We start from the raw sequence: 16,515 nt of genomic DNA on the forward strand, positions 1-16,515 counted from the left end.
CTTTTTTTTTTTTTTTTTTTTTTTTTGGTTGTGGTACTGTTTTCGGGTATTGGGATTTTTGGTTTTCTTATGCGGTATTTGTTGTAACCAATTTGTATTTGTTTCGGTTTTATTTTTACTGTTGCATTGCATTGGTGCGGGTGGGATTTTTGGCTTGTGTTCGATTATCCTTTTCCGTTGTTAGTTGATGGATTTACTCTTTTCTCTTTTGTATCTTGTTATTTCTGTTTTAATCCGTATTTTAGTACTTCGCCAAGGTTGTGTCATTGCAAAGGAAGTGAAAACACAAATCTTGAGGCATTTTCATGGAAGATAAGGCGTTTCGTTTTTCATAGAGTAATGAAAATGTATTTGAGTTAGCAGGGATGCGATTGATCTTCTGTTGCTTCAGCAAGATGTGGGAAAGGATATGAGAGTTGATGCTATTATTATATCTGAAATGCAAGCTCTGATCTTGTACTGCTTTATAGCATTCTCACCAAAAAAAAATAATAATAATAATAAATAAAGAAGAAGAAGATAAAATATAAAAAATTTAAAAATATCATGCGGAAGGTTAGAGTAAATTTGGTGTTTTCTTTGTGCATTTTATTTTAGTTTCATGTTGAAGAGGATAATTTTTTTTCTGAAAGAAGGATGTGGATTGATCTTTGTTATGAAAATGAGAAGAGAGAACTTGTGGTTTGTTTTACTGTTTCTTTGTATAGGCTTTCCTATTTCCTGTTTAAGTTTGCAATTTATTTGAAATTTCACTCAAAACATTCACTCGTGGGTAAAGGAGGGTGGTTGTGTTTAAAAAAGTGGATAAAATGTTATATTTAAAGTTTGGGTTGTTAAAATGTTATATTCAATTTTCTGGGTGGTTGGCATTTTATTATCTTGGCAAGCATTTATGCATGTGCTGTAAAATGATCATCTTATGCAATTATCAGTGATTGGTCTTTCGAATCTCACATGTTTTGGCTGCATTTTTCGGTTCATGTTCTTGCTTTGATGAGTCAATGTTAGATACTTGTTTCTTAGTGTTGTATGCAATTCTATCGAGTAAAACATGAACTACATTTTTTTTATGCATTTTAATTTTCATAAGGAAGATGAAGGGTGTTTTAGTTGAAGAATGAAATTTTTCTTCAACTGGAGTGGCATCATACTGGATCGGACTAAGAGCTTTCACTCTGGTTACTTTCTGGTTTATTTAAAAACCCTAGATGTTGGTGCATAAGCATTTATATATTATTTTTGGAAATTTACATACATATAACACAATTTACATATATGTTTACATATCCAAACACCTAAGTTTGATATTTACATTTATAGCACTTTGGTGTCATAAACCTATGCATGGAAATGTGTATTTAAATTTTGAAATTTTGATAATAGTATTTTTGATGTAATATTAAAGATTTTAGTGTTATATATGTAAATATGCATGTTTGTGTGTTAGATATGTAAATACATAAGAATTGTGTGGTATGTATGTATATCCCCCTTCATTTTTCTGTTGCCTCCATGTGCCCTTGCTATCGAAGGTTGCCTTGACATCCTTCTTTTCAATTTCAGATATTTCATTTGGCGTTTTTGCGTCAAACTTCAGTCAAATCTTTTGTAAGCAATTGAATTACATGGAGCACTTCATACATTGGATACCAATGTGTTCAATGGGTTAAAGGATATGGATTATCTCCATGTTATGCTGGGTAAGTAAATGAAAAGTATATATATATTTTAATTACGTGCATTTCTGCTTTGCTTTGACTTGCTGAGCATTTTTGTCTAAATATTAGTATTGGTGCTGTAATTTATCATATTATGTCTTATTATCTTGTATGAATTCAGCAGAACTTGATGAGAAATAGGATTTTGTACCCATCTTTCTTTCCTATCTCTATTAGCTATTATTAGAGGCCAGCTTGTTTAGTTTGACCGGATAGTTTTGCCTAGGAATGATATATCATATGTGCTTTTTTTTTAATAAATAATTGTCCTATTTATCTTTTTTTTTTCTTTTTTGAAAGCTGTGCATATTATTATATGATTATACATTATTATACACAATAGGTTGGAGCACAGCCATGTTTTTATTTTGTATTGCCAGGTTTTACTTTCTGCCTTTTTAATTTAGGTCAAAATAATGATAATTTTTCTTCTTTTCTATGCAGGTTCTCTATACAATTATTTTCTGATTTCCATATTTTTGTTTTGCGGTTTCCAAGAATCAGAATCTCAGAAAACTGCACTTCAACCTAAATCACATGTTCCTGACAAGTTTGTTTTGTCGGATCCTTCTAGTGGTCTTTTTGGCCCTATTGAAATTTCACCTTCTGCAGTCCCAAGGAATCCATATCCTGTTGAACCACTGTCACCAATGTATCCTTCCTTTCCTAGAACTTATGAACCTGTGTTAACTGGGAAGTGCCCTGTGAATTTCTCATCAATTTTAAATATTTTGGACAAGACTGCATCTGATTGTTCCGCACCTTTAGCAGCACTTGTTGGGAATGTTATTTGTTGTCCCCAAGTGCACAGTCTTTTGCACATTTTCCAAGGCACTTACAGCCACAAGTCTGATATGCTTGTGCTAAACCAGAGTGATTCTGATCATTGCTTTTCAGATATTATTAGTATATTGACAAGCAGAGGTGCCAACAGCACTATTCCTGAACTTTGCTCTGTAAGACCATCAAATCTCACCGGTGGTTCATGTCTTGTAAAGGATGTTATGGAGTTTGAAAAGGTGGTGAATTCAAGCAAGTTAATAGGTGCATGTGATACCATTGATCCGCTTACAGAGTGCTGCAGGCCTGCCTGTCTACCTGCAATCATGCAAGCTGCATTTGCCATTTCACGAAGTAGGAATACTGATACCGAAATTTCGAGTATTTCAGGAGGTGCTACAAGTGTTAATGTTGTCAGCGACTGTAAAGATGTTGTTTATGCATGGCTTTCTAGGAAACTGTCATTAGAAGCTGCCAACACTGCATTTAGGATGCTTTCTAGCTGCAAAGTTAATAAATGTAAGTGTACGAATGCTTTTTTATTGTATCGTTTTCTGTTTTGATTGGCTTGATAGTTTACTTTTGTTTGTGCTGGAACCTTTTATAGTTGCAAAATATTTAGTTTTCTTTTATTTCAAAATGATTCGATTTGAAATGCTTATATTGTGTACCGGAAAAGGAAATTGTGAGGAAAATTACTCTTCAAGAGTTTAGCTGTTATTTATGTTTGGGTATGTAGTGCCTGAATATGAATTCTTGCATTGCTTGTCAGAGAACTAAAAAAATTAATGTTTCCTTTTCTTTAATATTTTTATATTTTTTATTATGCTCCTTTATGTTGTGGGCGGAAGTTCCTGCAGTTCTTACGCATCTCCTCTTGCTGTGCTTGTATTTTGATTCCAAAAAGAGAGGTGAGATTATAGCATCTGTATGAGTGCCTTTGTTAGCGGATTTCATTGTTTCCTTTATTTATGGTTTTCTAGTTGCCTTGGAAATTTCTTTTGTTGCTGGGACTGATCTGCCGTAATTCTACACTTGGATTTCTCATGTGATATTTTGCAGGTCAGCTTGATGGTAATTGTAGAAAATGTAATGAGAGTTGTAATGTGAAAAACTCTCAAGAACTTTCATTCTCTTCTTTGTACAAAAGGGAAATACAATTGCTAGAGGCATTATAAAATAAGAATAAATCAAAAAAAAGGAGAAAAAAGTAATTAGGGAGAGTTATCCTATAGGAAAGCACATAAATTACATTCTGTGTGCCTTAATTTAACGGGGTAGAGCTCTGATCTAATGACACAACCTCGATCCGTGTGTCTTGATCTAACGATACCGAGCCTCAACCTGTGCCTTAAGTTCTTTGTTATCATTACAGTATAAATTCAACACTCCCCTTCAAACTGGATGGTAGAAATCTACAATTCCAATTTTGCTTATGATAATTCTAAATGTCGGTTTACAGTGTCATTCGGTAAATATGTCAATAAATTGACTTTTTGTGGACACATGGAGTATAAATCATTCCACTTTCCAATTTCTCTTTTAGAAAGTTCTTATCAACTTTAACATGCTTGATACGAACATATTGTACAAGATTATGTGCAATATTCATGGCTCATTTGTTATTAGAATATAATTTAGAGGGTCTTTTCATTAGATTTTCAAATCCTCTAATGTAATTTTAACTCATAGAAGCTCACAAATTCTCTGTGTAATGATTCTAAAGCCGACTTTAACAGTTGATCTTGAAACTACATGTTTCTTGTTTCTCGAAGTTATGAGATTTCCTCCTAAGAATGTATAATACCCTGAAGTAGATCTTCTATCCACTGACGATCTTGCATAGTCTAGATTTGTGTATATCCTTCAACTTATAGGATATCATGCTTTCTGTATAAAATTCTTTTTCCTGGTCTTGATTTGAGATATCTGAGGATTCTATTAGTGGCTTGAAGAAGTGTTTCTTTAGATTTGTGCATGAATGACTAACTAGACTTACTGCAAATGCGTGGTCAAGTGGTCAAGACGAGTGTGAGACAATTAAATTAATTTTTCCACTAACCTTTGATATTATTCTTTATCTACATCTGCTCCTTCAGCAAGATCCAATTTTTGCCCTAGTTCAGTTAGAATTTCACTAGGCTTGCACTCTGTCATCTTCGTATTTTTCAGCATATTCATAACATATTTCTGTTGGGAGGGAAATATCATTTTTTTTAGATTAAACAACTTCTATTTTTCAAATTCTACAATAAGTCTTTTTCCGAGAGTTTATTTTTCCTAACAGTCGTCTCCTGTAACAATCAAATTGTTAACATACACAGTAATGATTAAGATTTTACCATCAATAGTGTTTTTATGAAGGATGCATGTTCGTCTTTACTCTGTTTATATCCTTTTCCTTCCATAGCCTTTGAAAATCTGCCAAACAAAGCTTCTGGTGATTGTTTTAGTTTATATAGGACATTTTTCACTCTGCATACATGATTCTTTTCAAAAGAGCTATCAAATCTTGGTGGTGGATTCATATAGACCTTTTCTTCGACATAATCATGTCAGAACATATTTTTAACATCATATTACTGTATGGACTACCCATAATTGGCTTCTAGGGATATCTGAATGCAAATAATATTCATTTTTTAACAAGAACAAAATTTTTTTATAATCAATCTCATATGATTGTGTCATTTTGCTACTTATCTGTATATTTTTCTATACAGTCTACTTCGTGTTTTATTGTGAGAATTCATTTGCATCCTACTATTTTCTTTCATTCTAGTAATTTAGTGGTCTTCTATTTACAATTTTTTTCTAATTATTCATCTCTTGTATCATGTCTTTCTTCTAATTTTTATTATCAATAAAGTTTGTGGAATGAAAGTATGTGTGATGCTGTTGTTGATTAAAAATGTTTTATGAGATAGAGAGAATTTATGAAATGAGTTGTATTGAGAGATTGAGATATAATTGAGTGGTAGTCATACCTTGTAATGGTTCCGAGTTTTGATTTTGCTGGAGATCTGGGTTGGACTTGTTGCTTCTTATATAGTGGCTACAAGTTCTGCTTTTGAAGGATTTTTTTGTTGCAGGAATCTAAAGATAATAGATATCATCATACTTATCAAAATGAGAATTCTCCTCTTGAAGATGAGTTTAAGTAAAGAAACTATGAGTTTCATAAAATGTGAATCCTGCTAAAGTGAATAACTTTTTTTGTGGGGGAATGATAATATTTGTACCATTATTATGCCGCAGAATATTTGATGAATATGCATTTGAGGGCTCTTGGGTCATGAATTTGAAGACTTATTTTAGGCGCAAGGCTAAAGGGCGGTTCAATCATTTGTTCTTTTTATTATTTGGTATAAATAAACTTATTATGTTTAGGCCTAGGCATGCTTGTTATTGTTGTTTGGAGTCTTAGAAGTTAGGGTTTGGGAGAGCACGCTTACCTCTCGAATTGTAGGTTGTTATATGTTATTATTTGAGTTGAGGTGCCTGGATTATCATAGTAAAGCATTAGTTTGCTCTATAATGCCTTTGAAAACTTGTTGGATTCTTATCAAATTGCTATTAGTGCTATTGAGTTATGGAACAACCGAATTGAAGTGTAGAGTCGCTGCCTTTTTACCTAACTTGCGAAACAATTGTGATTTTGGTGATATGTGAAGCTAACGATGGATCGAGACGCCGCTTATGGGCCGTGGGTGATGGGATAGACCTTGCGATACAGTCATGATAGGAGCTAGATGGGAAGCCTCTGACAGAATTGCGTATCTTATGATACAGTCACAATAAGAGCTAGTTGGGAAAAGTACCACGATATCGCATTCAATGTGTTGCGGGAAGAATTAGCTGGGATGCAAATTTGGGGATCAAATCGTAAAGACACCTGTGCAGTTACAATTTTTTTTTTGGGTGGGAAGCGAACAACAAGATTGCGAGGTATAGACCGCATGAAAGTCGAAGGATCACGATGTATAGGAGTTTTTCACCGCTTTTGATCAAAACTGGCAATTGAGGTACGTAAAGGAGTCACGTCTCGCTTGTTATGGAAACTTGTGATCGGGATCTGCGACATACAAGAATTTAGATTGCAGGTTCTAGAGTTCTACTTGGTTTCCAATAGTTCCACAAAACCGCTTAGAGGAATTTCAGGATTGCGACGTTCATAATTTTGCTCATGTTGAAATTTTGAAACTCATGATTTCAAAGTAAAGGAGTTTCAAAATCGTTTAAGAGTAATGGCAACAAAAATGGTGGATGCTTTGGTGGAAAAACTAGTTGAAGAGGTTGCTAAATTAGATTTGGAATGGAGGAGTGTTTCTCAGCCATAGAGGAGAAGTTCACAGCCCTAGAAGGAATGATAAAGAAGATTGTGGAGTGTCACCCAACCCTTAGCAGCTTTCGGCGGGATTGAGCAATGACATCTGGAACGAACTTAAGCGGCAACCATCAAAAGAAATAGCGTGACATCGATGTTGCCTCAGGTGGATTTGGAGTTGTGGGATTGGGTGAAGGAATGGGAAGCGGATTCAAGCATCAACACTTGGAAGGATTGTCATGACATTCTGATGGCTGGAACAAAAGGAAATATCTAGAATGGCATGACGGGCGATTTAGGGCAGGAGAAGATTAGTTTAAAGGATTTCGATCTGAAACAGGGAACCATGGTGTTGGACCTTGGCAAAGGGTTGCATCAAACAACACTAATACCTTTGTTGCAACAACCTTTCAATTAGGCGTCAATTCAGGAGTTTGTGGAGACGAACGAGTTGATTATGGGACTTGTCAGACTTATGTAAGAAGGGAAATCAAGATGGGTCGAGGAAGGGAACACTCACCCTCGCGTCGTGGGAGAATGAATTTTGGGTGAGGGAATTATCGAGGAGACTAGCACGTAAGGAAACTGAAGATATCAATTTTTGAAGGAGATGATACCTTTGGTTGGGTTTTTCACGTGGAGAGATATTTTGCTGTTAATGAGTTGACAGAGGAAGAGAAACTGATGGCGATGGCCCTGTGTTTGGGAGGGAAGGCTCTAGTGTGATATCAATGGAGAAAACAATGTCAACCAATTCGAAACTGGGAAGGATTCAATGATCTATTATTAGGTCATTTCATAACCATTCGAGAAGGGGAATTTTGCATTGGTTTCATAGAATATAGCAAGAAATTGGAGATGTTATCTGGTCTTTTGAAAGGTATGTCAGATGAAGTGTTTGAAGATAACTTCATAAAAAGGTTAAAGCCAAAGATTTGAGCATAAATTTGTCTATTGGGACAGCAAGGATTAGGGGAAACTTGAAATTAATGCAATGGGTTGAAAATAAAAATACAATGAAACGTGATAATATGAGTAGCACAAATGGAGTGTCACACCGTAATTTTACAACCACGAGGATGCCAAAAACACAAATAGTGGGATTCTAGGAGAAGTTTCTATGGGACAAGAATAGTAATGACTAGGGGCGACATTTAAATATTTTGCAAAAATGGAGATTTAGGATAAGAGCTAAGGGGCTATGTTTTCGATGTGATGAGAAGTTCGCCCTAGTACATCGTTGATTTTTACAGATTCTCACACCGTGTGATGAGGAGACAAACGAAGAAGAAATAGAAGAGGAGCACCCTCACTTGGATGTGGCCGAAGTCTTATTGAACTCGGTGATGGGATTAATGTCAAATCATACTATAAAACTTCGTGGATAGATCGGGGAGTAGGACGTAGTGATGTTGGAAGACGGTGGGGCCACCTATAATTTCATTTCTACTCAAGTAGTGAAGCAATTTGAGCTTAAGACAGGTGAAACATGAAAGTTTTGAGTCATGATGGGGATGGGACATATGGAAAAGAGCAGAGGAATTGGTAAGGGAGTGATTTTGACACTGTAAGGTATTTAGTTGATGGAGAATTTTCTTTCATTGGAATTGGGTTGTACTGACGTGATATTGGGTATGAAATGGTTGCAATTTTTAGTAGAGACTAAGATTAATTGGAAACTTCTGACAAGGTGGTGGCGCTCCACGGTGGCCTACCTTGTGCAAGACTTTGGTGGCGCTCAAGACCATGGTTAGAGCAATATAGGATGCATGGTTAGGATTCTTGATTGAGTTTCATAGCATGGAAGAGACATAGGATGTGATGTTATCAGAGATTGCAGCACTGATCCAACAGAATCTACAACCATTTGCAAATATTTTATAGTAACACGTGGATTGCCACCTCAGAGTGAACACAAGCACGCAATAACCCTGAGATTAGGGGTTTTTTCCATCAGTGCGCGCTCCTACCGCAACCCCCAAGTATAAAAGGATGAGATTAAGAGATTGATTTGAGAGCATAGTGCGAATCCTTTCTCTAGCCCAATCTTGCTAGTGAAAAGAATGATGGGAGTTGGTGTTTCTGTGTGGATTATAGGGCAATGAGAAAGGAAATAGTATTTGATAAATTTCCTACTCTGATGATAGATAAGCTATAGGACGAGTTGTTTGGTGTTGTAGTATTCTCCAATATTAACTTGAATTCAGGATATCATCATATTCAGATACGGTTGACGGATGTGCACAAGATATTTTTTCGAACTCATGAGGGTCTCTACAAATTTTTGGTTATTCCATTAGGGCTCACTAGTGCATCGACTACATTTCAGTCCCTGATGAATAAGGTGTTTCAGCCTTTCCTTCGGAAGTTTGTGTTGGTGTTCTTCAACAATATCGTAGTGTACATTCTTTCCCTGGACAACAAATCCATCAAAGGTGGCTGCTGTATTGGATTGACCACTACCTCAACCTTGAAGGGGTTGGAGGATTTTTAGGACTTACAGGATACTACCTGAAGTTTGTGAAGGGTTAGAGTTCGATTGCGTGGCTGTTAACAGAGCAATAAAAGGATAACTTTCAGTGGGGGAAGCGACAACCCAAGCTTTTCAGAAGTTAAAGAAGAGCATGACAACTATATTAGTGTTGGCATTACTTGATTTCAACAAACCATTCATTGTAGAAATAAATGCTTCGGGCTATGTGCTCGGTGCAGCTCTCATGCAATGTCAATGATCCATCCCTTCAGTCAAGCGTTGACAGCAAGTGCTAAGCTCAAGCTAGTTTATGAGTGGGAGCTCATAACAATTGTGATTGCCATTTAGAAATGACAACCTTACTTGTTGGGAAGGCGTTTTATAGTACGCGCGGATCAACACAGCCTTAAAAGTTTTGTTTGGATAACAAATGGTGACTAAAAAGCATCAGAGGTGACTATCTAAGCTATTGAGGTATAACTTTGAGATTCAACAATGTCTGGAATTAGAGAATAAGGTTGTTGATGCCTTTTCACAGCGTGTGGAGGAACCTCAATGATTGGCATTATTAGTTCATTTGGTTTTAGATTGAGAGGTTCTGAAGTAGGACATTGAGGCAGCTAGAGAATTGAGCAAGATCCAGTCGACTTTAGCGAATGGAGGGAATTAGCACCTGGGGGGTTGCTGCAAGTACAAGTACATGTCCTTAGCACCTGGGGGGTTGCTGCAACATCTACCACTGCATTTGGGCGTGCTCAAAGCACACAAAATGATAGTGACATAATTGTATGGGTGGGGATGAGAAAGGATGTGGAGGACATGGCTTCAAGGCATGATGTATGCCAGCGATACAAGTATATGGCCTTAGCACATTGGGGTTGCTACAACCTCTAGCGTTGCCGGAGAAAGTGTGGGAAGAGGTGACGATGAATTTCATTAAAGGCTTACCTAAGTTAGAAGGATTTACAACCATCTTAGTGGTGGTGGTGGATCAGTTGAGTAAGTACGTCAACAAACAATTCAAAATACCTTGACTTTTTCAGAACAGGTCCGAGTTCAATAGCAATGATTCAAAGCACTTCTTTTTCCATTACACTATTTCGGAAACCCAAGGACTCGATCGTATGAATATTTAAAATACAAGATTTCCAATCCTAGCAGGAAAAGGGGGGAAACGGATACTCAATTTAAAGTGAAAGTGAGTAAACAGAATTCCATACTCGATCTCATAGATACATATAGAATTCTGTGGAAAGCCGTATTCGATGAAAGTCGTATGTACGGCTTGGAGGGAGATTTTTCATATCTTTTGAAATCCATCCTACAATATGGGGTCAAAAAGCCAAAATAAGTGATTCGTTTTTAGCCCTTATCAAAAGAAAATTGATTCTTGAACTTCTTTCACGCTCATGTTACGTCGAGGTACTACAGAAGAAAAAATTGCAAAATCCAATCCAATTTATCGTAATCGATTAGTTAACATGTTGGTTAACCGTATTCTGAAACATGGAAAAAAATTAATGGCTTATCAAATTATCTATCGAGCCATGAAAAAGATTCAACAAAAGACAGAAACAAATCCACTATCTATTTACGTCAAACAATACGTGGAGTAACTCCCGATATAGCAGTAAAAGCAAGACGTGTAGGTGAATCAACTCATCAAGTTCCCATTGAAATAGGATCTACACAAGGAAAAACTCTTGTCATTCGTTGGTTATTAGGGGCATCCCGAAAGCGTCCGGGTTGAAATATGGATTTCCGATTAAGTTCTGAATTAGTAGATGCTGCCAAAGGCAGTGGCGATGTCATACGTAAAAACGAAGAGAATCATAGAATGGCAGAGGCAAATAGAGCTTTTGCGCATTTTCGTTGATCCATGAACAAGATCTATATAGACACATAGATCCATGGATCCATACATCTCGATCGAAAAAGAATCAATAGGAAAAGAAAGAACGGAATCAATCGAGATCGTTCTCGAAACAAACAAAAAGGAAAAGAAAGATGAAACATAAATCATGGATCAACTAAGCCTTCGCGGAGGCTTGCTTAAGAATAAGAAAAAGAATAAAGAGCGTGGAGGTTCAAGTCCTCTTCAAGACATAATATTGAGAATGCTCATTTCATGAGCAATTTCATAGCAGATTTCGGATCTAATCAATATTGACGAGTATCTTATCTGTTGATACGAAGTATTTCGACGATCCTCACGATCCGAGTCCGAGCTGTTGGAATCGACAGCGATCTTCTCTGTAGGAGTCCGTTTTGAAATCATCCACCCTGCGCGCACCCCCCGAGTATATGATTCAACAGGAATACAAAATGATAGTGACATAATTGTATGGGTGGGGATGAGAAAGAATGTGGAGGACATGGCTTCAAGGCATGATATATGCCGACGATACAAGTATATGGCCTTAGCACATTGAGGTTGCTACAACCTCTAGCCTTGCCGGAGAAAGTGTGGGAAGAAATGATGATGGATTTCATTAAAGGCTTACCTAAGTTAGAAGGATTTACAGCCATCTTAGTGGTAGTGCTGGATCGGTTGAGTAAGTACGTGCACTTTATACCTTCACGTCATCCCAACACTGTTGTTTCTGTCTCCATGGTTTTTATATAGGAGGTTGTCCATTTGCATGGGATGCCCGAATTGATAGTGTCGGATCGAGATACGGTCTTCTTGACTTATTTCTAGAGGGAGCTGTTTAAAATGCAAGGGACCGCCTTGAAGAAAAGTGCAGCATACCACCCACAATATGATGGATAGTTAGATGTTAATCTGAGTGTGTAGGCTTATTTACGTGGCTTTATTTCCAACACACCAAACAGTGGGCAAAGTGACTATCCTAGGCTGAGTATTGGTATAACACATTCTATTATTTATCTTCTTAGATCACCACTTTTGAAATCTTGTATGATCACGATCCACCACTTGGTGCATTATGGACACGGTACTACACTGATTTTTTTGGTGAATCAGTACTCAGAAAAGAGGGACAAAATATTGTCGAAACATCTATTGAAAGTGCAACAACTCATAAAGAAACAAGTTAATGGACATCGAAGGGTTGTGCAGTTTGCGATAATAGATGGGGTATATTTAGAACTTCGGCCCTATCTGTAGAAAACATTGTCCAGATGCAATATTGAGAAGCTATCCATACGCTATTTTGGGCCTTATGAGATCACAATGCATTGGTGAGTTGTCTTATCGTCTGCCACCTTTGTCGATGCTTCATTTAGTTTTTCATTTATCGCAGCTGAGACGTGCTATTGGTGATTACTTGTCCTCTTCTTCATGTCCCCTACCTTGACGAAGGATATGGAAGTTCTCTTAGAGCTATTGGAGCTAAGAGGAGTGCGCCAGGAGTCGACAAGTGGGAAAGAAGTGTTGATTAAATATGACACCATGTGGGAGACGTACGACTTAATCTAGCAACAATTTCCTTTGTTCAATGGAGGGGAGTAATGTTAGATCGGCACTGACGACACTTTCCACCACGCCATCCCACCAATTAATTTGATGATTTATTTTAGGCACAAGGCTAAAAGTTCAGTTTAGTCATTTATTATTATTATTATTATTATTATTATATATATACAGAGAGAGGAGAGAGAGAGAGAGAGAGAGAGGAGATAGAGATGGTTACATCAAGCGTGTGGAATCTGGAAGATGGAAACACAATGATTTTTAATAGAGTTTTCATTCGGTGAACTTGTTGACTCAATTAGCTAATCTCCAAAAGTGTACCACTGCACAAAAGCTTAAAATTTCCATGTATTCAATAAAAAGTTTTAAGAGGTCTTATGTGTCCCTTCTCATAGTTACTTATTTTATAACATAATCTAATTTGTAGGTTTATTACATTCAACTAAGGTAACATGCATATGATTGTGAAGTTATGATCATCTGTATGATAAATTGCAAACAATATAATTTTCTTGTAACGTATCCAATTAGGTATAATCATACATTTCCAATGATGACTTTGTTGTAATTTATCATTTCGTTGTAGGAATGTTTATATACTTATAGCTAGTTATATATATATATATATTGGAGAGAGAGAGAGATGGTTACATCAAGTGCTTGAAATCTGAAAGATGAAACCCATATCTCCAACTCATGGAGACGCAATGATTTTTAATAGAGTTTTCATTCTGTGAGCTTGTAGATTTAATTAGCTAATATCCAAAGGTGTTATACAGCTGCACAAAATTTCTTAAGCAAGTTTTAAGAGGTATTATGTGCCCATTCTGTTAATTTCTAATTTTATAGCATAATCAAATTTGTAGGTTTATTACATTCAACAAAGGTAACAGGCGTGAAAAATAGATCTTGCTATTATAAGAATCAATTCATTATAAAGAATTTGTTAAAGGAGAACCATCCATTTAAATTTCTATTCATACGAATATATAAAGATATTTACAATAAATTTATAACAAGTAATAGAATTTCAACACTAGTACTGACAAACTACACAATATTCTCAAATATTTAAGATAATGCTTCTCACAAAGAATGATATGTTTCTTTCTCAGGAATTTATAGTTATCTGAGTTTACACTACTAACAAATATGTTCACTCTGAAACCAATGAGACAATACTAAGTGAATATCTTTTGAATGTCCTACACAATGTAAATTCTCCATTGAAAAGCATAATTAAAAAAATAAATGAAGGTAAGCTATTATAGGTTAAATCACGTTGAAATGCATTATTTTAAATTAATCTAAATTAATTATTATTTATATAGAATTGGTAGTAGCAATATAAAACCAATCATGTAATTTACATAAAAGTTATTTAAAACAAGGTCTAATTTCTTGTGAAGAAAAGAATTACATCGCTTACTAGAGAATAAGGGCTCGACAATGAAGATGAGCTAAAAGAAAAACCTCGAAATCATAATTATTTTTTATGTGAAATGAGAAAGTGTCAACCAACAAACCAACAAAATTTGGTACGTTCTATGTTTAGAATTAAGAGGAATCATGAGGAGAAGAGAAAAAGTAAAAGAGATGAGAAAGGGGAAGAATAATCACTGTTCGTGTTTGTTTATTCGAAGAAGAGGAAGGAGAAGACCTCTCCTTGATGAAGGCTTTGTGGCTAGGTTTTTTAGAGTACAGATTTAGAAGGAGAAGGCAAGATGGCTCATTGTTTGCAGCTGTGATGGGAAGGAAATGACAGGATATGTAACATCTCATTTCATCTCCTTGAGAAAAAAGTTGGCAGAATGAGGGAGTCAAAGAAAGGGAGACGAAGTGAGTTGTTGATAACTGAAGGAGCAAATTCATTATGTAAATCAACGCGTGCGAAGAGAAGCAGAGATGAGATCGAAAAGCTTCATGGTAGACACTGACTTCGAGTGTGAACGACTTACCTGGGGAGTTGATCGACTCATACGATGGCAGGAAGATTGATGAGCTTATCTAGGGATTCCTCGTGCATCAATCGAAGCCGAAGAAAATAGCTTCGATTGGCAGCAACGTCTGTGATCGTTGAACAGCGGAGACGAGGCACGAGCCCAATTAGGGCGACAAAGCTTGCAATTGAAGTTGAAGGGAGGGGGTGTCTTTGAGGTTAGGCGAAGGAGATGAAGTTGAGCATGTGTACTTTCTTTCATTTTGACTGAAGCTTGTTGCATCCTCGAGCGGCTCAACATCAAGAAGGCTCAATTGCGAGCAAGAAGGATGACCCATGTTAAGAGCAGATACAAGCGACCACGAGCTTGAGTTGATTCCAAATGTTGCAATCCGAAGAATGATGAGAAAGAGCTAGGGTAGACCTAGTACATGAAATTGTGCTCTGGAAATAACAATGTCAAGAGTTGTGCTTACCTAGTTCACGCTAAGATTTGGGTGTTAGGGCAAGTTGTTTATGATGAGGTAATTTTAGTTATGCATTTCATTTATAAATTCCAAGTTCTCGTTCATATTCATAAAATATTTTATTAGGGTTTTGCTTAAAATAAAAGGTTATGGGATTAGTACGTGCAATACTAAATTAATAGAAATGTGAAGGTTAAGATTTTTATGAAGTATATTAAGTTTAGAATATTAGTGAATTCACAAAAGAGAGTTAATAATATCAAAATGTTTATCTTTGTTGTGTTTTATTTATATGAATTATTACTAGGGTTTGAGGCCGATGTCATAGGTGAAATTGAGGAATAATTGCAAATCTAGTGGGTAAGTACTTTTACATTTGATGTGCAGTAACATTTTTGTTTCTTCTTAATCAATTAAATTGAGTCACTGTTACTTATAAATTCAATTGTAAAGTTTAATTCTAATTGATATACTCTTCTTTTATTGGTCATTATTGTGATGATTTTTCATTTCAACGACAATTGCTATTATGCATTATGTGTACCAAATATATTAAATTCAATGAAATACATATATGAATGTTATGAACTACATATATTGTGTATATGTGCATGTTTGGCTATAGAGTTCACTCTTTTATGGTACTAATAAGAGAACGTTAAAGTATCCATGTACGTAAATAAAAAATGATATTGATATTAATGTGTCATAATTGACAAGTTTTTATGATGCTTCTGTGACAAGTATATACAGATTAAATTGATATTGATATGTAAACAATACAGTAAGGCAGTGAATGTTTAGAATTACCTTGAATGATCATATTAGATTAGACAAACTTTCATATGCTTTTACATTGATTTTATATAAGTTTAATTGACATGCATACTATTTTTTTTTCATTAGGTTATTATAGTTTAGAAGTATGAGTATTCACTGACCTATTAACTCATTATTTTAAATTAATATTACAGGTTTAATTATTTAAAAAAAATGAGCGATAGAAGAGAAAATGTTTATAGAAGATGCAGACAACATAACCTGAGATAAATTTTTAAATGTTTTAGTTTAATTTTCTTTTCTTTAGTGGCTCTTTCATTTGTTAAATATTAGTTATAGAAAATGAGTATAAAAAATTTTAATTTTCACCATCCATCATTTGCACCCGCCTTAATTAATTTCAAGTCCCGGGTCTGGTTGTGATAGGATGGCTGATGCCCTAGCCCCTGACCTCTTAACTCACAAGTTAAGGCAACAAGGGGGGAGCAAGCTTTGTGCAAATCCTGTGGTGATTGGTGGCTTGAGTGCACCCAGGAGAAGCCTCAAGCCAAGAATGTAAAACCTTTAATGAAGGTGAAATAATCATCTAATCTAC

General features: G+C 35.7%; 1 protein-coding gene across 3 annotated transcripts in view; it reads left to right on the top strand.

Moving 5' to 3' along the window:
• Positions 1–16,515, top strand: part of LOC110028656 (uncharacterized GPI-anchored protein At1g61900) — a 38,102-nt gene that overhangs the window by 9,648 nt on the left and 11,939 nt on the right. For all 3 annotated transcript variants that reach the window (XM_020730593.1, XM_020730594.1, XM_020730595.1), the window contains exons 2-3: positions 1,564–1,700; positions 2,163–3,017. In XM_020730593.1, coding sequence (XP_020586252.1) covers positions 1,676–1,700; positions 2,163–3,017 — 880 coding nt within the window. In that variant the 5' untranslated portion in view covers positions 1,564–1,675. The remainder of the gene's footprint in view (positions 1–1,563; positions 1,701–2,162; positions 3,018–16,515) is intronic.

The sequence above is a fragment of the Phalaenopsis equestris genome, unplaced genomic scaffold, assembly GCF_001263595.1.
Source record: "Phalaenopsis equestris unplaced genomic scaffold, ASM126359v1 Scaffold000519, whole genome shotgun sequence".
NCBI classification, from domain to species: domain Eukaryota; kingdom Viridiplantae; phylum Streptophyta; class Magnoliopsida; order Asparagales; family Orchidaceae; genus Phalaenopsis; species Phalaenopsis equestris.